The sequence below is a fragment of the Panicum hallii genome, chromosome 9 (assembly GCF_002211085.1).
Source record: "Panicum hallii strain FIL2 chromosome 9, PHallii_v3.1, whole genome shotgun sequence".
Taxonomy (NCBI): Eukaryota; Viridiplantae; Streptophyta; class Magnoliopsida; order Poales; family Poaceae; genus Panicum; species Panicum hallii.
The window spans coordinates 10,468,001-10,490,109 of NC_038050.1; the positions used below are offsets into that span (position 1 = coordinate 10,468,001).

Genomic DNA, 22,109 nt, shown 5'->3' on the forward strand with positions numbered 1-22,109 from the left:
TAGAACAAAGCCAAAAATACACTTAATTATTTTAGGATGGAGAGAATATACACTAAAAGAACATATGCGTTGATACTCTCTCGGTTTCTTACAGAGTGTATTTTGCTTTGTTATGATTTCACTTATATCATACAAAAGTTATAATTATAGTATGAATTTTTTTAACACGGATTAATGCCATCAACATTGTGTCATAAAATCGTGTATTAGTTTTGAAATAAGCATTGTAATTACAATGGGAAGAAGTACCTATATTCCAGGCAATGCTAATTTTATCAGCTGCAAATAAAAGGACATTTCGAGTCGCTTAAGACCAAAGTTTTTGAATTTACTCATCATAATAATCAATATCTCTTTCGATATATAGATTCGAGATATGTATGGTTCTCATTCTAGTCATGATATGAAAACTAGACTAATCTCTAATATTTTTAAGGTAAGTAATGATTTATTGATCGTCAATCCAAATCCTATATATTCGGAATCCTAATATCTAACTCTACTATTTTAAAATAAGCAACAAGTAATAATATATGCATTAATCTTCGATCGTAGCAACACACGGACATATTTACTGGTTATTATAATATAAGTGTATAATAGCTCCATATTTCACATCCCACATATAAAATTGTGTTTATAATAATTTATTTAAACGATGTTCTTTTTTTAATTTCTCATAATCTGGGCATGACAGTTCCTTGCATTCCCTGGCCCACACACAATCTATGTGGTCCCACCAGCCAGTGCCTATAAATAAAACCTCCGCTGGGTTCGCAGTTCGAGTCCGTCCCCGACCAGACCGCCGCAACGCCAAGATTTCTCGAGAACCCAACCCCCCCGCGCCGCTGCCGCTCCCTCTCGCTCCAAGAGAAGGGGCAGGCCGGCTTCGTGCCCCCGCCGCTCTGCCGGAGCCGCACGAGGGTGGTCACGCCCTCGGGCGATCTCCGCGCCGCCGGCCGGAGCCGCAGACGCAGCCGCAGCGGGCGCTCGCGCGCATCGCGTCCAACGACCTCTGCGGCGGCCTCTGCCCGCCGCCGTGCACCCCCGGCTCCACGGCGTACGTCTCAGGTTTGGCCTCAAGCCCCGTCCTCCCGTGTCGGCATTGCGCATCATTTGGATGTTTTTTGGATCGGCGAGCCCTTTTGCTTGGGCTGGGATTCATCGTGCCGTGCCATATGTTCTTGATCAGCTTTTGTGGCATGAATGCGGGTGGGTGGAATCTTGCCTAGGGTTCTGGAATTGTTAGCTGTTTGGGCGTTCTTTTCTTGGTTAGTGCCTTAGCAAGTCAGTTCGGAGGTCTCGTGGTTTGCTAGTAGTACATGAGCAAAATCGATAGCTGAATCGGGTTGATCATGTCCGTACTTGATCGGGTTGCTGAATTGTCCCCTGATTCCTTTTATCTTCTTTTGTTCAACTCCTCTCACTTCGGTTAGGATTGAGAGCTTTAGAATTCGTGTAAACACTGAACTCCGAAACACAAGTACCGCTTCCACTTTTGGCTTGCTCAGTCTAGTTGGAAGTTAAGACATGTCTAAGTAATTAATTGGATCAAACTCTCCTCGATGTTGATTCTTATTTTGCAACATTGCTCGATTATTAGGTACATTCATATTGTTCGTTAGGTTCAGATTCCCACATTTTTTTTGGAAAGTTCTGTTCCTATTAGTGTTCGGCTTAATTAGCCTGGCCAATTATTGGTCAAATTCTCTCAAATGTTACCCATTAACAAATTTTGGCAATGCTAAACTTCTGTTAAGGCAGGTTAATGCAAATTTTGGAACCTATGATTCTTCTGGTTTCATTGAATCTCCAGCATAGATCCTCAGATAGAGCCAATGATTGTTTAAAATTTTGTACATTTTTATCAGAACTGGCAAAACGTGTTTTGTTGACATAATGTTTTGGTTAGAGCCAAATCTTTGGTGACTGACTTTGTCTATGTAACTTTATTGCTAGACTCCAAGAAAGGGTTGGCTTCTTCAGGGTGGTCTCCAATGAAGAGAAAAGGGCCTGAGACCCTCACAGGAACTGAGCTGAATGCTGCAGTGTACAGATACCTTCAGGAATCAGGTTTGACAACCAGAGTCCAGTGCTCTCACATCTTGGTCAGATATTGGCTTTACTTGTTTGTTAGTTCTTTCTTGGGTAAATACTGATCATGGTGTTGTTAGGGATCTACATATTGGCTAAAATTAGTATTGGTTTGCTTAGTTTGGTAGTTTTGGAGGCTTTTATGTCAGAGAACAAAAGAAATAAATAGGTACATTAAGGGAGACAGGGGGAACAGATTTATGTAATCCTCTCTTATGTTGATCAGACGACTCATGTCATTTCATTGTCTTGTTTTGCTTCGTCAAATAGCATGCATGCTGGTTTCTTTATAAATCTGAACCAGCAGAGTGCTTCTAGTTTAATTAAAACTATGGTGGTGCCTCCTTTGTGAAACATTTCTTGTGCTTTGGCTCTAAGGAAACAGTAGTACATCCTTTTACAGCTAGTTCTTTCTTTTAGGGTCTAGGAAGTAGCATGTTGTTTTTCCACAAAGTTAAAAAACAAGTACTGTACTTTGCTCATTATTGGCTTGGTAGTATAGAACAACATTGTTCACGGTTTGTTAAGACAAAAGAATTGACCAATAACTTTTGTTCTGTGATTATAAAAATGTGTACTGCTTTGGTGACTTTGAACCAATTTAACAAGTTATTTGGTTATTTATATAGCTCATTCATGTTTGTTTATACACTTAACTGACCACATATCGAATTCTTTATAAGTTGGGATTGAAAAATAAAGTGATGTTAACTATGTTGATCTGTTTCATATGAAGAGAAGCCAATTTGAACTGTACATACGAACTTGTCAGGATAATTGAATAAATGGCGACATTTCTTTCTTTGTTTCTCAAACGCGCAGGAGAGCTGCGCATCAATATATAAGAAGAAACGACATTTCTTTCTTTGTTGGAGCATTCCTTCTTTTACGCCACTGTGTTTGCTTAGATAACAATTTTAAATATTGGACCCCCCCCCCCTGGCAGGCATTATTCTTTTCTTGACCTATAATTTGATCAATCTGATGCGCCATTAGAAATGTTGCAAAAAGCTAGGTAAGAGGGAGTTGGGACTCCTGGTGGGTTAGAATCAAGGAAAAGAACAGTATCTAATGTAGCAACAAAACATGGCCTCATTTGTACTACTTGGCTTCATTGAGTGGGTTGTGGAATTATTTCTGCAATACTTAATTGTTTCGTGGACTTTATAAGGTTGTCAGGTTTTCTCCTCCAAAATAATTCTGCGCCTCTAAAAACATCACTAGAACCAATCTAATTGTTTATTGTTAGCTTGCTCAATATGAAACATAAAAGCCAATTGCATTGTTTGCCATTGTACAAAAAGTTGCAGTAATCTTATATTTAGCTGTCTAGGTTCTGGTACTATAGGTTTCTTTTGGCTATGTTGTTTAGGTTTTTATATCTTAAAGAATGTAAATTATTTGTAAGATGTAACCTAATGCTGTACTTGTTCCATATGAAATTGCAGGATTCGTGCATACTGCATTCAATTTCTTTTACGAGGCAGACATTGGAAAAGGCAACATCCAGGGAATGATTCCACAAGGTGCCCTGATCAGGATCGTGCATAAAGGTCTTCAGTACATCGAGTTCGAAGCAAATGTAAGCTAAAGTAGTTAGTTTGCATGATGATCCCTGCATTATCTATTGGCAACTCCATAACATGTTTTCTTCGATTTGTGTCTGTAGTCTGAGATTGGTAGCAATGACGAGCACCACTTTTTTGATACTCTGGACCTAATGACCAATGACTTAGACGAGCTAAGAAAGAAAATTACCAGAAGTTCGGAGTGCAATTCTGTGAAGGATGACAAAGAGCAGAGGATTGATTCTGTTGAGACTGACAAAGCGCAGTGTTCTGCTGAGACGACCACAGTGTATAGGAAGAAACCTATGCGGGAAACGAAAGCTGTGCAGAACAGCAGTCCTGATGAGACTGCTACAATACATAGAAATCATCCAATGAAGCATGGGAAGGCACAAGGGATAGACTCCAAAGAACAGAACATTAGGTCTGCTGAAATTGGACAAAAGACTGGTTCTGCTGAGGCTACCACAATGCATAGGAAGAAGCTTATGCGGAAAATGAAGGCTGCACAGAACAGCAATCCTGGTGAGACTGCTAAAATACATAGAACTCAACCAATGAAGCATGCAAAGGTACAAAGGATGGACTCCAAAGAACAAAACATCATATCTGCTGAGACTACACAAAAGACTGGTTCTGCTGAGACTACTACAGGACAGGGGTTGCAGCAGCTTTCGTGGATAGGGAAGAAACCTAGACTCAGAAAATGGAAGCATTAATAGCTAGACAAGGAAGCGAAGAGACGGAAGTTCGACTCTGAAATCTACTACTGATTCAGCGTGTGAAACTAAAGGAGATTTGACAGGATGCTTAGAATAATATCAGTACATCGCAATTTATGACTGATACCTTTGAGTTTCTGAGTCGTTATTCATTTGTTTGACAGTATACTAAAGGACATCTAGCAAGCATTTTGGTACAGGAAGTTTTACAACTTGTTGTATACTTGGGATGGATGACTTTGTTCTTGTTCATGTGAATATGTGATAGTCAGCATGTGAAAGGAGAACTGACAATATGCACAGAATTTGGTACGGACTGATCAGTTGGCATAAATGGTTCCAGGCTGTGCTTTTTTTTGGGGGGTGGAAGGAGATTTCATTTGACTGGTTGCATTTCTGTACCAGCAATGCCTCGTACATGGTTGGTTACTTAGTTTCAGATAGATGACTCTCTGGTCATGCGGTAGCCCACTGGTTCTGTAAATCATTACTTTTTCCTCTTTTATAGTAAATAGACATGTTAGGTTATCCTTTGACAAACATTAGGATAACCTATTGTGTATTGATTTTTGCTACATTTGTAACACTGAGAGAATACATAATCTGTTGCATTGTTTCCCATGCCATGTGAAATGGTAAATAAAACTTATGTACAAGGTACCGATAACGTGCTGTTGTCAGCTAACAAGTTCAGGCTATGCTAAGGAATACGCAGCTGTTTTTTCTGCTTAATTTGCTTGTAGCTTTATTTTGGTTCTGTGGCTTGTAGTTAAAGGACGTCATACTGGATCAATGGGCGCATCAGTCGGCATCCCTTTTCAATATGTTCATCAGTGAAGTTCGTGACATTCTGATGCGTCATTTTTTGCAGTGAACAGATGAAAGCCCCAAAACTGTGCAATGCATGGTGGCAAATTTGTCAAGATCAGGCGTGGTGTTTGTTCTGTTGGTTTCAGTCCTTGAGAATGCATCGGATTTCTTTTTCTAGGGGAGGCGGCGCCTCAGTAATGCAGTCCATAACACGTTTCACTTTGTTACTGCCCTCCTCCCCTCTAAAGCAGCAGCTTAGTCAGAGCCCTGCTTCTCCATTCCAATGCACTCTCTGCACACGTGGTAACAGTTGAATATGAAAGCATCTGTTTACATTCCAATGCAATTGAGAGCTTTCAATTGCATTGTTCATAACTGAAGGCTCATGTGCAGTCCTGTGATCGACATTCAAAACTTCTCCTATTTCTTGTAGATGTTAAATGGCACCACCGTGATCAGGAGTGTTTATTCGTCTAATTCTTCTCGTTGATTCATGAGGTACCTGTGACATAAACGTAGATACTGCACAATTTCAGAACAAAGTTGTGTATGCCTTCAGTTATGGAAACGCGACAAAGTTGTGCTACTTTCTCTAGTAGATTGGCAGCGTGCCCTTGATAGTTTGTTGCGTTTTTATAACTTTATTAATACCGATAAAAAGTAGCTAGATTGACAAGCTTTTGCATTTCTATGCTCTTTTTTTCCCTCTTGGATTCTCTCCCTTTTTTTCAATGTCTCCTTCTGACAGTGCAGCGCATCAGAATGATTCAGTTTCACTTTCATCACACACTTTCGTGGGCTCTGGAACTCTTTTCAAAATTCACGCGCGATGGACAAGAGAACACTCTTTATGCTACGAAGTTGCTGAATGCAATCTAGAGCAAAGATTTATTCAATTCTTGAACTACACTTAGTATTCCTGATATAAATTTAACTTTCAGAGGTAAATGTTACAACAAAGCTTGCTAAAAAAAATGTTACAACAAACAAAAGCTCTCTGCAAAACCAGCCATGCTCCATGGATCAACGCAAACTTCTTCACTAATACTTCCATTTGCCAAGTGTAGTAAATCTTTAGTTCATGAACCATATGGTACCGCAATGGTTATCAAAGACATCTGAAATAAAGGAAAGATACGTGTTTGTTAAAGCAAAACAGGATAAAAAGTTAGAAAGATGCCAAGGAGTCCCAGCAAACTCATTTCCTGGGCTAATCAAGTTACTGATAAATAATCGACGAGACGAATCTCCTACACCATGCACAACTCCTATCCAATCCACAAAACAAGCACCTGATTTTCACCATGTGCGTTCAGTCAGGATCAAGTCTTGTTACTTGTCAGATGCTTTAACAAAGTAACAAAGTAACTACCACTACTACTACTGAAAGTTCTTGTTCAATGCTCGTCGGCAGATGCAGCTCTTGAGGACCCGTCTTTGTCGCAACGCGATTGGCGAACATTCATGAGATGAGAGGACAAACAAGAGAGACGTGCCCGATCCGGACACACAAGTTTGATTTTCAGTAAAGTGTCATCAAGTTCCCAATATTCTTGCACTTCATGAGACCGTCCCTAATTCTGCTCGTTGCGGCTACATGTCACGGTCAGCCCTTCTCTTTTGGCTTCTAGACAGCATACAGCCCCCATGGTTGCCATCGTGGCCAAACATACAAGGTCCAAGGAATCAACATGGAAACATGTCTGCATGCACTTGATATATAAAAGATTTTCAGAGGCTTTTACTAGGACCCTTTCCCTGAGTGAACATAACATCAGGAGTTCCTGCAGCGGCCAGGTATGCTCTTGCTTGAAAAGTAGTTTGCCCTCTCGTGGTTTCCATGGGCCATTGCTCCGGTACTAGAAGCATGCAAAGTGGCAGACAAGGGTCGCCATCACCAGGAACTCATCACAATACAAAAGTATGGTTGCCTTTTGGACAAGTTGAACTAATCTCACTCACTTGTGAGAATTAGGAAGAGTCCTGCTCATTTATCACATGGCAGACGTCTGATTCTCAAGTAAAGCAGCAGGTTAGAAACTTCTTCAGGAAGTTGTCGTCGCTCCGATCAGAGTCTCAAGAAAGGAGTAACAGTGCGAATAGGATTTCTTACTGTCGCATTCAGCTTGAAGCGGGAGGGATAAGGTCAAAACAATAACTGTCCTTGAGCTCAGGTTGCTGCAAGTACAGGACCGAAGGCAACCTCATCCATAGTGAAGTGACACCAGTTGATGACTTGTTAGTTGCAGCAACAGGCAGGCCAAACTGTGCGTGTTCCTGATTGGCCATTTCTAACATTGTTGCATGGCTTATAGCCGTCTAATCACGTTGAAAACTTGCCGATGTATTGCCGTCTCCATTACGAAAGGAATAGCTGCACAAGCAGGATCTCCCATTATGATCATGTTGAGATTATTGGACCCCCACAAAAAAAAAAAGTTTGAGAGCACAGGTCAAATACAAACAGCTGAGCTGGACCACAGATTGAGTAGAGCTCATGATTTGAGAACTACTCCATACCTAAATAACATGATGGCAGGCAGCACTTGCAACAGTCGGCGAAACCGATCTGTGTGTTCCCTCCTATTCAAGCCGGAAAAGCGGTTTCCTTAGCAATTTTTTTTTAAAAAAAATAGAAACATGCAAGGGTGATTGTGGAACTGAAGAACTAGATGCCACTCGACTGGGTCCCTGACCGATTGTGCTCTAGAAATGCATGTAGATCTGCATATCTCGCCGAAAGCGACGCATGTTGGAGCTGCCCCCTGCAGATATGGCTAAGTATGTGGAAGGAAGCCAGGTGCCTCTCCTTTTCTATCCTGAAGCCTGCCTGATCAAGTTGACCCAGGACGTCCCCAATGCTAACATCATCACACACTAGCTTTCGCAAGGAGTGGAATGGAAGCTAGGATGCAAGAGCTCAGCTCGGCTCCCAGCTGCAAACAGAAGACCACCGGAAAAAAGTACAGCTGGTCCTCCTCTATACACCAGTGCACTTGTGAGTTGTGACAGCAACAGTCTCCCACTACCAAAAGGAAAATCCTGGGGGCATCATTGTACAATCCCATTGCTGCCACTTGCCACTTGAGGAGGATACTCTAAACAAAATACAAAATGCATGCATGAGACAAGGTTCATGAACAAGTCATAGTGATTTAGTGTAAACTCTGAACTGTTAGTGTTCATATCAGTCAGCTCTAGTGCTGGTACAGAAAACGACAGGACCTGATGCGGGAAATCTTTCCAGCGCGCACTAGTGTGTGTACTACCGAACACATATATAAAAAGAAAAGAAAAACCATCGGTGCTAATGGAACTTATCAGAGAAAACAGGGTGCAGTCAACGTCACGCGGTGCGTCCCGGTCACCATGTTCCGGCGTAAATGCTAATCTTCAGACAAATTAAAGGTTTGCTAGATGTGTAAGCATGTAACTTGAGCAGCAGGGTGCCATCAATGGCGTGATTGCTGCGCCAATGTGCAGGACAGACGGGTTACTTCGTGCATGGCTACTTCTGACTGTGACATGAACCCAACCATGAGTTTAACTGGAGTTTGGACAGCAAAATTCCAGAACAACCAGTTGTATGTTGTGTTCACGCGTGTTTTTGTCAAAGAAGATCACTTTCACCGCAACCTGCGCCACTGGTAAAACGACACGCAATCCATTGCACGGTCGCAACTGGAGAGCAACCATTGACGTTGTCGTGGAAAGTCAATTATTTGTTCTACCAAGTACTATGATCTTTCAGAGAAGAGTAGTTACAGTCACAGATGGAGGTAGCTCTACTAACATGGCTACCTGCTACACAGCTGAAGAATGAACCTGGCTACAGAACCGGATGAGGATGGGCATGCAATGGCATAGGATCGGACTATCGGAGACGGTGACGTGAGAAGGCGTAGCTCCAGGGGCATGGGCCAGATCCAGATGGGAAAGCAAAGGAGGTCGAGGAAGAAGAGATAAGCGGGTAAAGGAAGCTAGACAGAGAAAGAGAGTGTGATTCGGAGAAGATATCCACTAATAAGTGGAGGGCAGAGAGAGAGACAAACCAAAGGTTCTCTCTCTCTCTCTCCCTCTTTTCTCTCTCTACCTCCTGATTCCTCGCAGAGACCCTCCACAAGTCTCCATTACCCAAAAGAATTATTCTCTCCATCTCTACAATTCCTACGTTAGCGTGTCCCCGGCCTCGGGTCCTCTCACTCTCTATAAAGCAAACTGCAAACCTGAAACCAGGCGTGGTAGTAGCTGGTAGTTGATTACCTGCAACTGCAAGCAGCGATCGAGAGCCAGGAAACACCAGCAGCTAGTTTCAGTTTCCATGCAAGATTGGAGCATGGAGCAAATGGACGAGGCGTCGGTGAACGAGCAGACCACGGAGCGACAGCACATAGCCGGCGGCGAGCAGGCAAAGAGGGGCGACGGCGCCATGGCATGGCTGGACCTCACGCTGGCCGTGAAAGCCTCGCGTGATGAGTTTGCGGCTCCGGCGGCAGCGACGGACGGGGACTCCTCGTCCTCGGACGGCGAGCCGGCCAAGCCTGCTTCTCCCTCTCCGGCTGCCGCTGCCGCCGGTGCCGCGCCGCACAAGGTGTTCTCGTGCAACTTCTGCATGCGCAAGTTCTTCAGCTCGCAGGCGCTGGGCGGGCACCAGAACGCGCACAAGCGGGAGCGCAGCGCGGCCAAGCGCTCCACGTCATCGGCGTCGGCCTACCACCACCTCCACGCGCAGAGGATGATCATGGCCGGCCTGCCGCTTGAGGCGCACGCCGCGTTCGTGCACGCGGCCCTGCGCGTCAGCCCGTCGAGCTCGGCCATCCACAAGGCCAGCCAGGAGCTCGCCGAGGCGCGGGCGGCTGCCGCCGCCACGTGCACGGCGCCAAGGTTCCACGACGGCGACAGCGCCGCCACGGCCGCCACCCCGTGGGCGCAGCTCCTGTACGAGGAGCCGGTCAGCTCGACGTGGCCGGGGAGCTTCCGGATGAGAACGCAGCCTGAGCCGCCGTGCTCGGAGCAGCAGCCACCGGAGCAGAGTAAGAAGATAGACTTGGACCTCAGGCTGTGAAAGATCCTAGTGGATGTAGAGCTAGCGACCTGTACTTTGATTTTTAATTTATTTGACCAGTATATAATTATTTACGAGGTGTTTAATTCCTCAAGATGTTTTCTAGTTTCTGAATAACGAATCATTCAAGAAATGATCAGTTAAGTCTGCATCTTCAGACATCGTCGCTGAGGCATGCAGGCAGTAATTTTCTGAAGATTTGGCTGTTCATTTTATCAGATGCGAAATCCATTTTCAGCGCATGCTGATTTCTGATACATTTCTTGTGAGTTAAAATCTAGTGGACGGCCATGACTCATGAGCAAGACTCTGTCATAAGATAGGATCACAGGATGAAGAGTGCATTTCGAACTGCCTAATGGTGTGTATATGCATCAACATGCTCTTTTGCAGTACAAGACAAAGAGCTTTCGGCAAAAAGGCACAAGAGCAAAATATTAGTGTATTACTAGGAAGAAAACAAATTTGGAGGATTCTTATTTTATTGTTCGAGTCTAACAGTTTAGTGTGAATGAGTACTTCCCACAAGACCAAAACCCACAATGTTCAGCGAAAGAAAAAAAAAAGATATGAAAAAGGGGAACCAAACAAGAAAAGCCAACTTGCAAGTCTATCGGTATCAAGAACTTGTTGCCAGGAATAAAGTTTGCTTAAAAAACATTGCCTTTGAAATTTCTGAATATGTCCAGCAAAGTCTGACATGGAATATATAATGCGTTAGTCAGATGTTTCCCTCCTATTCAGCAAGTTGTGGTTGCAGATGCCAATGTGCCATTCTACTCAGCACAATAAGATACAGAAAGATCAGCAGAAAAGCAACCTAGTTCACTTTTGTTAGCTAATACTATACCAAAAGAATTTAGCACCTCCGAACATTGCACAAGACTATGCAATGTTCAGAATTTTTTTTTATTAATGACAAAGAACCCGATGCGTCATTTTCAACATGAGAGAATGTCAATTATCTATTTCAAGAATCTTCCCTTCTGTTTCCGTAGCCGAACAGAACTTCTGTTCACATACTACAGATATTTTAATATGTGAACTATGAAGTCAAATCCAAAGCATGATCAAATGTTGATGATAGAAGAAACTCGTGGTCATGGCTTGGCCTTCGTGGCTAGGGGACTTGATAAATTTGGTTAACTTTCTAATAGAATTTAAGAGGATCTCTGAAATGTCCAGGGGCATATTCTACTAGAGAAATGAGACGCAGTGGAAGCTGGAAACATTATTAGGGAAGCTCTAGTGTTGCTCTAAAACGAATCGTGGAGCGAGAGAATCGAATTTTACACACTGGAGCGGTCGACTCGTTCACTCGTATGTGTGAGACACTTAAATCGGCCTTCCAACACACAGTTCGAGCCGTAAGCCACACAAACAAATATAATAATCAAAATCGGCGGTAGTAGGTGTCAGCTTTGTCATTGAGTGGCTAGAAAAAAAGTGCATGACATCACATTTGTTTAACTGAGGGTGTGTTCGTTTTCTAGGATCTAAAGTTTAGAGGGGTCACATCAAAGAGAATCTTGTCATTTAGAAGTGTTAAATAAAGTCTAATTACAAAACTAATTGCAGAACCCAGTGCTAATTCGCGAGACGAATCTAATGAGGTATATTAGTCCATGATTAGCGGATGATTACCGTAGCATCACTGTGGCAAATTATGGATTAATTAGGCTCACTAAATTTATCTCGCGAATTAGCAACCACCTGTGCAAAAAGTTTTATAAACAGATTTTATTTAATACTTCTAAATAGCAAGATTCTCTTTGATGTGATGGGTCTAAAGTTTAGAGGGTAGGAAACGAACAGGTCCTGATGGGTCTCGGTAAATGGATACCCACACTGTGGCTATCGAATTTTCTGACACCCTACAGGTTTTGCACAGTAAAACCGATTTGCACACTGGAGGTGCCCTTATGACCTAAAACGTCACTTACGACTAGAGGGCGGTGAGCTCTGTCATTCACTTTAATAAGATATTACATCACTTCAAAACCAAAGAGTAGCACTTGAAAATGATGAACAAGTGCATGAGCTGATCAGTCAAAAGACGGTTTCAGAAGAAAAGAAAGAACAACATCAAGAACAGAGCAGCTGAGAAACTACACATAACCAACTAGCTTGTTTTCAACGTCATCCTTGGCCAGATAGGATATCTTCAAAAGCTGCCTGCTATTCTTTTACTTTGAAAAATCTGTTAGTTTCATTCCTTCCAAATATTCTAGCATATATCGATAAAGATAGAGGCGGCTTTGGGTCAGGGTTTGCCATGGACACATTGTCTCCTCCCACCAGGCCACAACTGAAGTATGGTCTCGCTGGAGCGTATTTCTGAATTCAGGTCTATATGATCAATTTGGTACATGCTCCCATAACTCTCGGAAAAACACACTGTAGGCTGAGATGACCTGACTCTTGTGCTTGATCACAGGGAACATTGGCTGTTATGTGGCCAGATTTTTGTTGCAAGATAGTCTGCAGCATTCAGCTTGTGTTGCGCAATAGCCAAGTAAAAACCTTGCATTTATTTTCTTTTTTGGCGTCCAAATTTGATTGGGTTAAAAAGGAACCCTGAAATTGGATTAAATAGGCAAAGTAGCACAATATGTACCATCCGCCATTCACCTCCATGAGATGGTGTCCGGGTTCTCAGGCTGTAACACAATCCCTTGGATTTTGTCCAAAGATGAACAACTTCAAGCCGCTGGATGAAAGTTGTAGTATTTTTTGCAGAGCGAATCCAGTTACAATTCTGGAGATTTTGCCTTGCTGTAACTTTGTAGCCTATTAGGTCAAGTGGTAAGTTGTAGTGCCAGTTGGCACAGAAAAACTGTCATGGTATAACTCACAATATAAGTACAACATGAAAAATTTCAACACTGCTCCAAAGTGAAATTACTAACATTTAGAAAGTTTGTTTATTTGCTAAGAAATGTTGCTTCGGATTTTTGAATGAACGACATTTACACCAGCCGCCAATACAGAAAGAAATGGAATTAGATGACATGAAACCACTGGAATCCACCAAATGTCAATCTTGTCAAAGAATTTCATTACCCACTTCTAACCATGCAATCTGCTTCAACGAAGGTCAATAATATATTTGTATCCACTCGGAAGCAACATGGTGAAGGCTGCTATAATCAGGCTAAAGAGAATGCATGCTTATTATATCATTACAGTGTACTAGTATAGCTAATCAGCTCATCTGCTCTTTCTCCAGGACCACATATGCACAATTCAAGAATTTTCAGATTCAGTGCTTTGCTGAGTACTCTACTCCATCCATCAGTTTAGCAAAGCATACTACTAAGTACTAACATATTAAAGAAACTGCAAATATCATCATGAATGACTAACATTTTAAGACAACAAGAATTCAGATATTCAGATTTCCAGTTTTTCAGGAAAGAACAGTAAAGGTGTGCATTGTGCTAGAAGTAATGATCATTCACATGTGGCCAATTTTCCAATCAACAGTAAAGGTGCACATTGTGTTAGTAATGATCATTCACAACTGTTCCAACTTTCAAGTCTACCGAAGACTCAATTCCTGTGCAAAGAGTCTCACTTTCTGCATATTGTGTTACCAACTTCTAGAATTCTAAATACATTCATAAGCTGCCCTCTGGTGTAAAACTACCCACTAGATACTTTTGTGTTCCGGACTAGAACTGTATGAGGGAAAAAAAATGATCAAGGAGAAAATGGTGCAAGGACCAATAAATGAAAATTTTGGAATTGTGCCCCCAACAAAGAAGGCTTCTGATTGTAATGTATAATTATGATACATGGGTACAAGATTTGACATGTCTAGCCTACTACAGAGCTTCAACTTCAAATAAATTAACTCCAAATGCTCCTCCTCGAGCCTAGACGCAGCATCAAGAACCCCTCAGTACCCCAACTGGACTGACAGGTCACTTCTCAACCTCATCATTGCGCGTCTTCCTTGAGGAAAGCTCAAAGTGTGTTTGACATTGCTAGATTATGCAAGAACACCTACTCCTTCAGTTTCCTGAAGTATGGTGCAGGGATCTCAACAGGAGGTAGCAATGCTGATACACCCTTGAACTGTTGAAAAGATTTATTGCACAGTTAGGACACTAAAATTATGCAAACGATCTGATAGGTAAACCATGTGTGGCTTACAAAGGCTCATGCTTACCCTGTGCTGCTTGTATTTGTCCCGGATCGCCATCATAGATGAACATTTCCGGTTGAGCTGCAACTCATGTATGGCAGTAACACAGTCCTTCAACTCAGATGGTTTGTAGCCTGTCAGCGTTTGCATCTTCTTGCTCTGCATCCATACAACAAAATTGAGTTGGGATCTCATAGCAGATGAACCAGAGGAACAATTGGGATCGGGGCAGATCTATATCATACCCAGGGATTGGTGTGTGGATCAAGGGTCAGCCTGGCAACAAACACCACCGAGGCCGCAACAAGTGATGGCAAGAAGCGAAGCAAGCCGTAGTCCAACAAGCTCAGTTCAGCAAGATAGCTTCCCAGGAACTCCAGCGAGAGGCTATGATACTGCAATAGGCATCACAACATAGCGGATCAGACAGTGTTCTACACAGGTAGCAGGCATTTTTGAATGGAAGCAGAATTCAAGGTTCAAACGTAACAGATCAATGCTGAAAAACAAGGATGCGGATAGCATTTCTTCAGATCTGAAAGGTGTGTTACCTTCTTATTGTCTTCTTGGGCAGATCTGATGAACATCCTGTGAAAAGACAAGGAAACAGAGAGGACAAGAGATTTAGCAACAGATCAATGCTGAAAAACAAGGATGCGGATAACATTTCTTCAGATTGAACTGATTAGTGATCTACCTCAGGAACGTCTTGGTTGTAGGATTTCCCATCTCAAACTTGAGGACATTCAGTATATCACTCTCCATCTTAACAACCTACAGATCCCCAAGCACCAAGAAGTAGCACAGGTCAATTACCAATTCAGAATCAACTGCTGGCAAGATCTAGAACAAAGTCCCATTCAAAGCATTCAAGGATGTAAACACACACCTCCTGCTTGGTGTAGGTGTTGTCGGTGATGTAGCAGAAGTCCTCCACATTCGGTGGGCTGATCTCCTCATACTTGCTGCAATCGATCCGACCCAACGCATCAGAACTGAAGCTTCGGTTCCAGAACTACTCGCAGAACGCAGATCGGAGCAGAAATGTGGGGAAGAAATCGATGGACTGGGTGCTTACGAGGCGATGAGCATGGCGGAGACGCCGAGGAGCTGCAGCCTCTGCCTGTTGAGCGCCTTGTCGGAGAGGAAGCGGTCGATGTAGGAGATGGTGAGGTAGAGCGTGTCGGAGACGAGCTTGTACTCCTCGGCGACCTCGACGAGCCAGTCGACGAGGATGGAGCGCATGTTGGCCGTGACGTCGACCTGCACGGCGGCGATGTAGTCCAGCGCGGGGCGGCGCTTCGCCTGCGCCTCCATGGAGCGGAGGTAGGAGTAGATGTCGGAGGCGTAGGGCGTGCAGAGCTGCGGGTCCCCCTCCTCGCCGTCCGCGGCGGGAGGAGGCGCCGCCTTGGACGCGGGCGCGGCCCTGGGCTTGGGCTTGGGCTCGGACTCGGGCTCGGGCTCGAGGAGGCGCTGCTTCCTGGCGGGCTTGGCGCAGTAGTCGTCGTCGTCGTGCGCGGCGTTGGGGAGCGCGGGCAGCTCGGTGAGCGCGACGCGCTTGCGCTTGGCGGCGACGGCGACGGCGACGGCCGTGACGGCTGCGGCGCGCTTGGCCTGGGCGCGGGTGAGGCGCGGCGGGGCGGCGGCGCAGGCGGAATTCTCCTTGTCGGCCATGGGAACCGGCGGCGGGTGCTCCTCCGGCTCCGAGCGCGGCGGCGGTGGTAGGAGTGGTAGCTAGGCGCCGGAGCGGAGGAGGCGGAGGCGGAGGAGGGGTTGAGCGAGCATGGGAGGAGGCGGTTAAGTAGCGGGGCGGGGCGCGGGGAATGGGAGGGAGACGAGGCCGCCATTATTTTGGATTCGAAGGATTCGCGAGCGCTCCGGTTGGAGGGAAGCCCACTCCGCGCAGCCTTTCAGGTTTCGATCGCCGCCGCTGTTTGGAAATTCGTTCGAGTTTTGAGCGGAGGGAGGGAAGATTTGGGAATTATTTTTAAAAAAATTGGGAGCGTTCCCGGGACGAGGCGGCGCGGGACGGGCAGCCGGGCAGGTGCCGAGAGCGCGGGAGTTTTGGTGGGCCTGGCAGAGGGGTGACGCGGGAGGAGCTCGGTTTGATTCGGTTGCGTGCGTGGCGCAGGCGCTAGGCTCCATTTCAGTTTTGGGATTCGGGCGCGTCACCGTCACCGTCACGACGCCGGGCCTCGTGGTTGACCTGGCACGCGGGTGTTTTTGTACTGGTGCCTTGCTGGCTTCTGGTAAATGAGTTGCAGTAGGACGATTTGGAATTTGGAGCTTGTTGCTGTTTGAATTTTGTTTCTCAAACTGAGCACACGAAAGCTAAGTTAATGTTTAGTGCGTATGCTCAGAATTTGGGGGGTTTGTTGGTTTGTACACCGCCTTAGATTGTGTTTCGAATATATCCTTGCCGATTTTCAACGTTTTGAAGACAATATGAATATTTTGTTTATATAAATAATTTTGCTAACATGTAGGTTGAGGCAGAGGAGAAAGGGTGACACACGTCTCGAAGGGCGTGTGTGTGTGACGGCTCATGGTCTACCATGACGGTCTAACTAGCAAACTGGCAGGTCTAACCGCCTAACCAAGCGGCCAAGCCGAGGCTGGCTAGGAAGGCCGTTGACCAAATCATTTTTGACTCGAGTCAACATATGTTTATGTGTCATTTAGCTCTTGACAATCCAAATGCAACAAACGTGACACAGTCTAACTAGCAGGTCAACTCAAATAATCTAAAGGCTAGGCATCAAACAAGAACATCACCACGCACATATGCTTAAATGCTCAAATGACACACATGACAATATGATGTGTAAGCACGTATTTGAACAATTATACGTTGGCACAAGACATGAGCATTTTTGGCCTAATCTGGCCTAGCTCCCAAGACTAGTATCGAAGTTCGGGCAAAAGGGCATAGGACCCTAGGCCAAAAAAAGTTAGGGCGTTCTGAAAATTGTTTTAAGTCATTGAAAAGGAACAATAACCCTCATCCTAGCCTGAAAAATGGATCTGAAACTGCTCATTGGATGGTCGCCCAAATTTTAGGCCCAAGAGCCCAAGATTAGGTGGGGGGGGGGGGAGGGTTTGCCCGGTTTGAGTTTTGCTCAGGTCAAGTTGGTCATAAGATTGTATGTGGTATATTATGTTAGGACTAGGCTGATTGACACATGTAAGACTTCGAAAAGGGAGTGACGGGAGGCCTTTGGATTTTGATTTACTAGGACCCCATTGGCCATTAGGGAAGCTTCTCACTCCAGGGTTGTACAATTGTGACCATACATCTCCAAGCCCGGGAAAGCAAGGTGGTGCCAATCAAGATCAGCTAGTGTTTTGGTACTAAGGTACTTTTGCTACACACGATGCATCGCTCGTATGACTACACGTAACATGTGTACACACTATACAGAGTTAAAACTATTTGTATTGATGCATATCCTCGGCCATAGACACCCTTAGAATTGCCTTTTTCCTATTAACATGGGTTACTCTTATTCTCCCTATTTGTAGCTAAGATTTTGTGTATATCATTGAGATGAGGGAGCTTCCCTCAATACCTAGTGAGAGCTAAGGTGGATGTGGACTTGGTGCACAACTTCGATTGTTGCTAGATGAATATTCTTCATAAAAGAGACATACTGAGCTGTGAGAGTCTGGTTTTGGGATGAAGATTCTTTTGATGACTACTGCTACTATTGTTGCATCGAAAGTCACGACTCGTTGAAATACTTGCATACTAGAACATTGATATTCCTTGGCTTTGCACACTAGTGTGGTGACATGGCATACCCATTCCATGTGGGTCAATCTTGAGTTTTTAGGCTAAGAGCTGGACTACGACTTTGACCACAACGGTTGGTACCACTAAGGAGTTATGATGCTATGTTATGCTTTGGAGATGGAAACAACGCTGGAGATGAAGATTTCATGATGCCCTAGTTTCCACTGCGTAGAAGTTTCCATCACGTTGTTTAGTCATATGGACTTATATCGGCTCGTTTCATGATGTACTCTACAATATTTTGAATGTAATGAAACATTGTTAAATTGTTATTCTAGTGTATGGATGTGATAATCCTCTGCATGTGATAGGTGAAGTATCATGGACTATCACGAGGGATACATAATGTTAGAATTTTGCAAACAGGATTTTGGTTCATTTCATGAGGGTCCAGGGTAAAGGATTTTAGTCTAAGAGTGGCAACAAGCTCATGACTACCAACATATGTATGGACATTGAACACTCAAGTCCTTAGGTTAGAGTTGGCATTGCAACACGTCGAGCATGTTCACACAACACCACGTAAATGTCTGGAGTCTGGTAGATAAAATGAGCAACCTAAAACCTGCCGGTCAATATATTGAGATAATTTCACACTAATTTAGTGCAATAAATGGTGCCAACAAAGTTCTTATGGGTAAAATAGGGGTTTGCTTAGCTAGAGATAACCTGGCCTTTCTAGAGAGGATTTTAAATGTTACCAACTAAAGGCCGCACAAGGTAAGCAGCCACCTAGTAGGATAGTATAGCTTTTAGCTAGTGGCATATTTTGTGATCACAGATAGTCAGTATTTTAATTAGGAATCATATTTTTTGTAACAATTAATGCTTGGCTTTTCTCTTATGTTAGGACTAGGTTAACAATTAAAGTTCTTGTATCTATGAAATCTTTATGGATACATTGGCGTGAATCATACACGTGAATTGGATTGCTCGAGTCAGCCTATTTAGTACCGCAGCAGCATCCAACCATGAATTCCTTACCCCTAATTCTTTCATGAGCTCTTCAAATCCTCTGCTTTTGTCTTCTGTGCGACCATGGCAGTCCGCATGGGTGAGAAGAGATCCATGTTCCACAAGATGCTGTTTGAGAAGGTGAGCACAACTTTATCGATTTGGAATAAGGTTGAATCATCACAACTCAAGAATTATCCTTTCGGTGCTTTTTGCAGGAGGATCAATATGCCCTTGGCCAGCAAGATGTTGACACCATGCATGGTGTTCTTGCTCGTCAGGTCGTTGGTCAAGCTGTCAACTTTGGGCTGGGCGATTATGGCATTCCTTGGCAAGGTGCTTCAGGCTTTACAGGACATAGGGGTGATCCCATCCAAGAAGCTCCTATCGATGAATATCATGGCCAGATGATAGGTTCCATGGCCTTAATGAATGAAGTGGGCAAGGCATATGCTGGAACTAGCTCTGTGGTAAACAATGCTACAGGAAGGAAGTGGACTTATGAAGCTGATAAGTAAGAAAACATAGTTTCATGTTTGTTATAGTTGATCATTGTTTATTTCCATGCCATTATTATGGTTGTTCAAGTTATGTTGTACACATGTCAATGCACCTTTTCATTTATTCATGTCTAACTACCCATGAGTATGAGTTGCACATTGCTATATAGTGTAGTGACATAGTTCATTTGCAGAAAGCTACGAGAACTTATGGAGCGCCACGGTAATAGAGCTTGGTCGAATATTGCAAGGGAATTTCCTGGCAGAACTGGCAAGCAGTGTCGGGAGAGATGGATCAATAATCTAGACCCGAAAATTAAGGTATATTTTCTCTTGTTGCTTGATCCTCTAGGATTTATTTACTTTATATATCAACATGTTTTTCTATCGATTACTCTTACCCATAGGTTTTCAATGTAAACATGCATATATTATCATGTTCATCCTTGACTGTGAAATTTGCAAATTCATGAATAAACATTGTTTCTCAATCTTTGTCTAAAACAATTTCTTCATAGTAGAGGGACAAAAACGGTTTTTGCAGTGTTTTTGACCTTGCTAGCAATACTCTATTTCACATTGGTACATTGTGCAGTGATGCAGTTCATTTGCAGAAAACATTTATGTGCCGTTTTCTACCATTTCTTTTGTTAAATCAGTTAACAATCTACCCTGAAATCAGTTAGCAATTAGATGCAACTAAACAATAAATGTGTGCTATTCATTTATTTTGAGATGCTTTTGTCTTATTCCATTTTCTCTAGGCTTTATATTTTGCTACCGATATGTTTCTGTTTCACTTTACCGTCATGCATGTGGAAAATGTTGCTGCCATTTCAAATGTAGGCAATATTTTTTAAAGAAAAAACATTGTGGGCAGTATTTGATTTATAGTAAATTAGTAAGATTGAACCAGCTATCAAATAGGTAAGGCTATCAGTTTGCAATTCACTGGGCGAACTAGTCGTCCAGTTGTGACTATGGTTATATTAGTATATATATTTATATCAAAGTCACATTCACACTGAGTAAAACCATTCATCTGAAACAAAATCAGTATCATTTTAGAAAAATCCTTACTATATACTAATTAATTAAATATATTTATTTTCTTAGTTTGGTTGCTTCATTTACTTATATACAACTGTATCTCTAAGCCTTGCCATGTCATGGAAATCCTAAGTGGAGGAGGTGGAGTGCAGGTTGTCTCTCAAGTCTTAACTAACACGCCATGTCCTAAGGACTTGTGTAGTCACACAGAGGTATCCTAAGAGACTACTTGAACATTCCATGCAGTCATATAGAGATATTTTTAAGAGGCATCCTAATGTAGAGATTGTCGTCACCAAGTCATATGTAAGCTAAGAGAACACAATTCTATAGTAGTTGCCCTGATATGCAAAAGTGCCGAAGTAATTATTAAACACATAGAAATGTATTTATGAAGTACCTGCCTATTGTTTTGATTCCACAGTACTTCGGTTTTGCACGAGGAGGTACTTGCTCCATACTTTGATGTGCTGAAATATGCCATTGTGTCCTGCAGACGACGGCCTGGACAAAAGCTGAGTTACTGCTGCTGGTGGAGTGCCACAAGCGGCTCGGCAAAAAGTGGTCTAAGATTGCCAGGAGAATCCCTGGCCGGTCTGAGAACTCCATCAAGAACCAATGGTATGCGGCCGAACGCAGCTTGAAGGCAAAGCGCAAGAATATAAAGAGGGATGCCCGCCCCGGCATCATCGAGGACTACATGCGCAGCCTGAAGGAAAACGGGAAGAACAAGGTCAATGAGTTCACGGTGCCATTTCCAGGCTCCAATTTTGCAGCCTCATCTCAAGTGCCGGCGTCGGATGACAACCCACTGCCGCCGCCGTCTATGGCGGCGCCATTCCTGGGCCTCAGCGTCGGCGTCGGCGACCACTTCCCTCTGGAAGCCATGTACGACGATCCTGTCTTCACTGACAAGCACCAGCCCTTTGCTTACCCCCAGGAGAGTGGCTACCTGCCATCCCCGTACGCGCTGGCGCCGGGGCACCCCTTTGCTGAAGATCACCAGGCCGGTGGATACTACAACCAGCTTCGGTTCCATCAGCTCCCAACCTCTGTGCAGCAGGAGCAGGCTTTCAGCAACTACCGTGCAGCTGAAGACCCTAACCAAGTGTTTGCAGGTCGCTACTTCCATGAGGCTGGCAGGTCTCTACTACCGTGAGGCTGGGCCAAGCCACTACGACAATGGCGGCGGCAGCGGCAACAACCCCACCGGATCACCTGACATTGTCGCAAATCGGCTCGCTATGCTTGCCATAGCCGAGGAAGGGCCTTCCCTGAACCCACCCCCGCCGGTGGATGCTTCTGAGAATGGCTTCAGTTTCATTACACCAGTTTATCATTAGACTTTTTTTTTCAGATCAAAGGAATAGTTTTCATCAATGAACTGTATCTTGATCATCAGT

General features: G+C 43.9%; 3 protein-coding genes and 1 long non-coding RNA gene across 4 annotated transcripts; 2 read left to right on the forward strand and 2 right to left on the reverse strand.

The window, feature by feature from the left end:
• Window positions 1-918: 918 nt before the first annotated feature.
• LOC112877451 (WD40 repeat-containing protein HOS15-like) lies at window positions 919-5,000 on the forward strand. Its single transcript, XM_025941763.1, has 4 exons — window positions 919-1,071; window positions 1,960-2,073; window positions 3,543-3,676; window positions 3,764-5,000. Exons 2-4 carry the CDS (start codon window positions 1,998-2,000, stop codon window positions 4,379-4,381), a joined length of 828 nt encoding a protein of 275 aa, XP_025797548.1. The 5' UTR covers window positions 919-1,071; window positions 1,960-1,997; the 3' UTR covers window positions 4,382-5,000.
• A 1,360-nt stretch (window positions 5,001-6,360) lies between these two features.
• On the reverse strand, window positions 6,361-7,782 carry LOC112877373. The gene is made up of 2 exons (XR_003225473.1): window positions 7,715-7,782; window positions 6,361-7,568 (listed from the first exon to the last, which is right to left on the reverse strand). It is a non-coding gene; the product is annotated as an uncharacterized LOC112877373 (long non-coding RNA).
• A 1,009-nt stretch (window positions 7,783-8,791) lies between these two features.
• LOC112877372 (zinc finger protein 7-like) lies at window positions 8,792-10,474 on the forward strand. Its single transcript, XM_025941664.1, has one exon. It carries the CDS (start codon window positions 9,516-9,518, stop codon window positions 10,257-10,259), a length of 744 nt encoding a protein of 247 aa, XP_025797449.1. The 5' UTR covers window positions 8,792-9,515; the 3' UTR covers window positions 10,260-10,474.
• Window positions 10,475-13,819: 3,345 nt separating this feature from the next.
• On the reverse strand, window positions 13,820-16,083 carry LOC112877371 (cyclin-A3-1-like). The gene is made up of 7 exons (XM_025941663.1): window positions 15,488-16,083; window positions 15,299-15,374; window positions 15,107-15,183; window positions 14,961-14,997; window positions 14,655-14,804; window positions 14,434-14,568; window positions 13,820-14,339 (listed from the first exon to the last, which is right to left on the reverse strand). The coding sequence occupies exons 1-7, from the start codon at window positions 16,081-16,083 to the stop codon at window positions 14,268-14,270; spliced, it is 1,143 nt and encodes a 380-aa protein (XP_025797448.1). The 3' UTR covers window positions 13,820-14,267.
• Window positions 16,084-22,109: the final 6,026 nt, after the last annotated feature.

What these genes read in the sequence shown, in the direction of transcription:
- LOC112877451 (XM_025941763.1), top strand. Translation starts at nt 1,998, where the DNA reads ATGAAGAGAAAAGGGCCTGAGACCCTCACAGGAACTGAGCTGAATGCT. An exon ending in CAGATACCTTCAGGAATCAG is followed by an intron (nt 2,074 to 3,542) that starts GTTTGACAACCA and finishes ATGAAATTGCAG; the next exon opens with GATTCGTGCATACTGCATTC. An exon ending in ACATCGAGTTCGAAGCAAAT is followed by an intron (nt 3,677 to 3,763) that starts GTAAGCTAAAGT and finishes TTGTGTCTGTAG; the next exon opens with TCTGAGATTGGTAGCAATGA.
- LOC112877372 (XM_025941664.1), top strand. Translation starts at nt 9,516, where the DNA reads ATGCAAGATTGGAGCATGGAGCAAATGGACGAGGCGTCGGTGAACGAG.
- LOC112877371 (XM_025941663.1), bottom strand. Translation starts at nt 16,083, where the DNA reads ATGGCCGACAAGGAGAATTCCGCCTGCGCCGCCGCCCCGCCGCGCCTC. An exon ending in CCCAAGAAGACAATAAGAAG is followed by an intron (nt 14,805 to 14,960) that starts GTAACACACCTT and finishes TGCCTATTGCAG; the next exon opens with TATCATAGCCTCTCGCTGGA. An exon ending in ACAAATACAAGCAGCACAGG is followed by an intron (nt 14,340 to 14,433) that starts GTAAGCATGAGC and finishes TCTTTTCAACAG; the next exon opens with TTCAAGGGTGTATCAGCATT.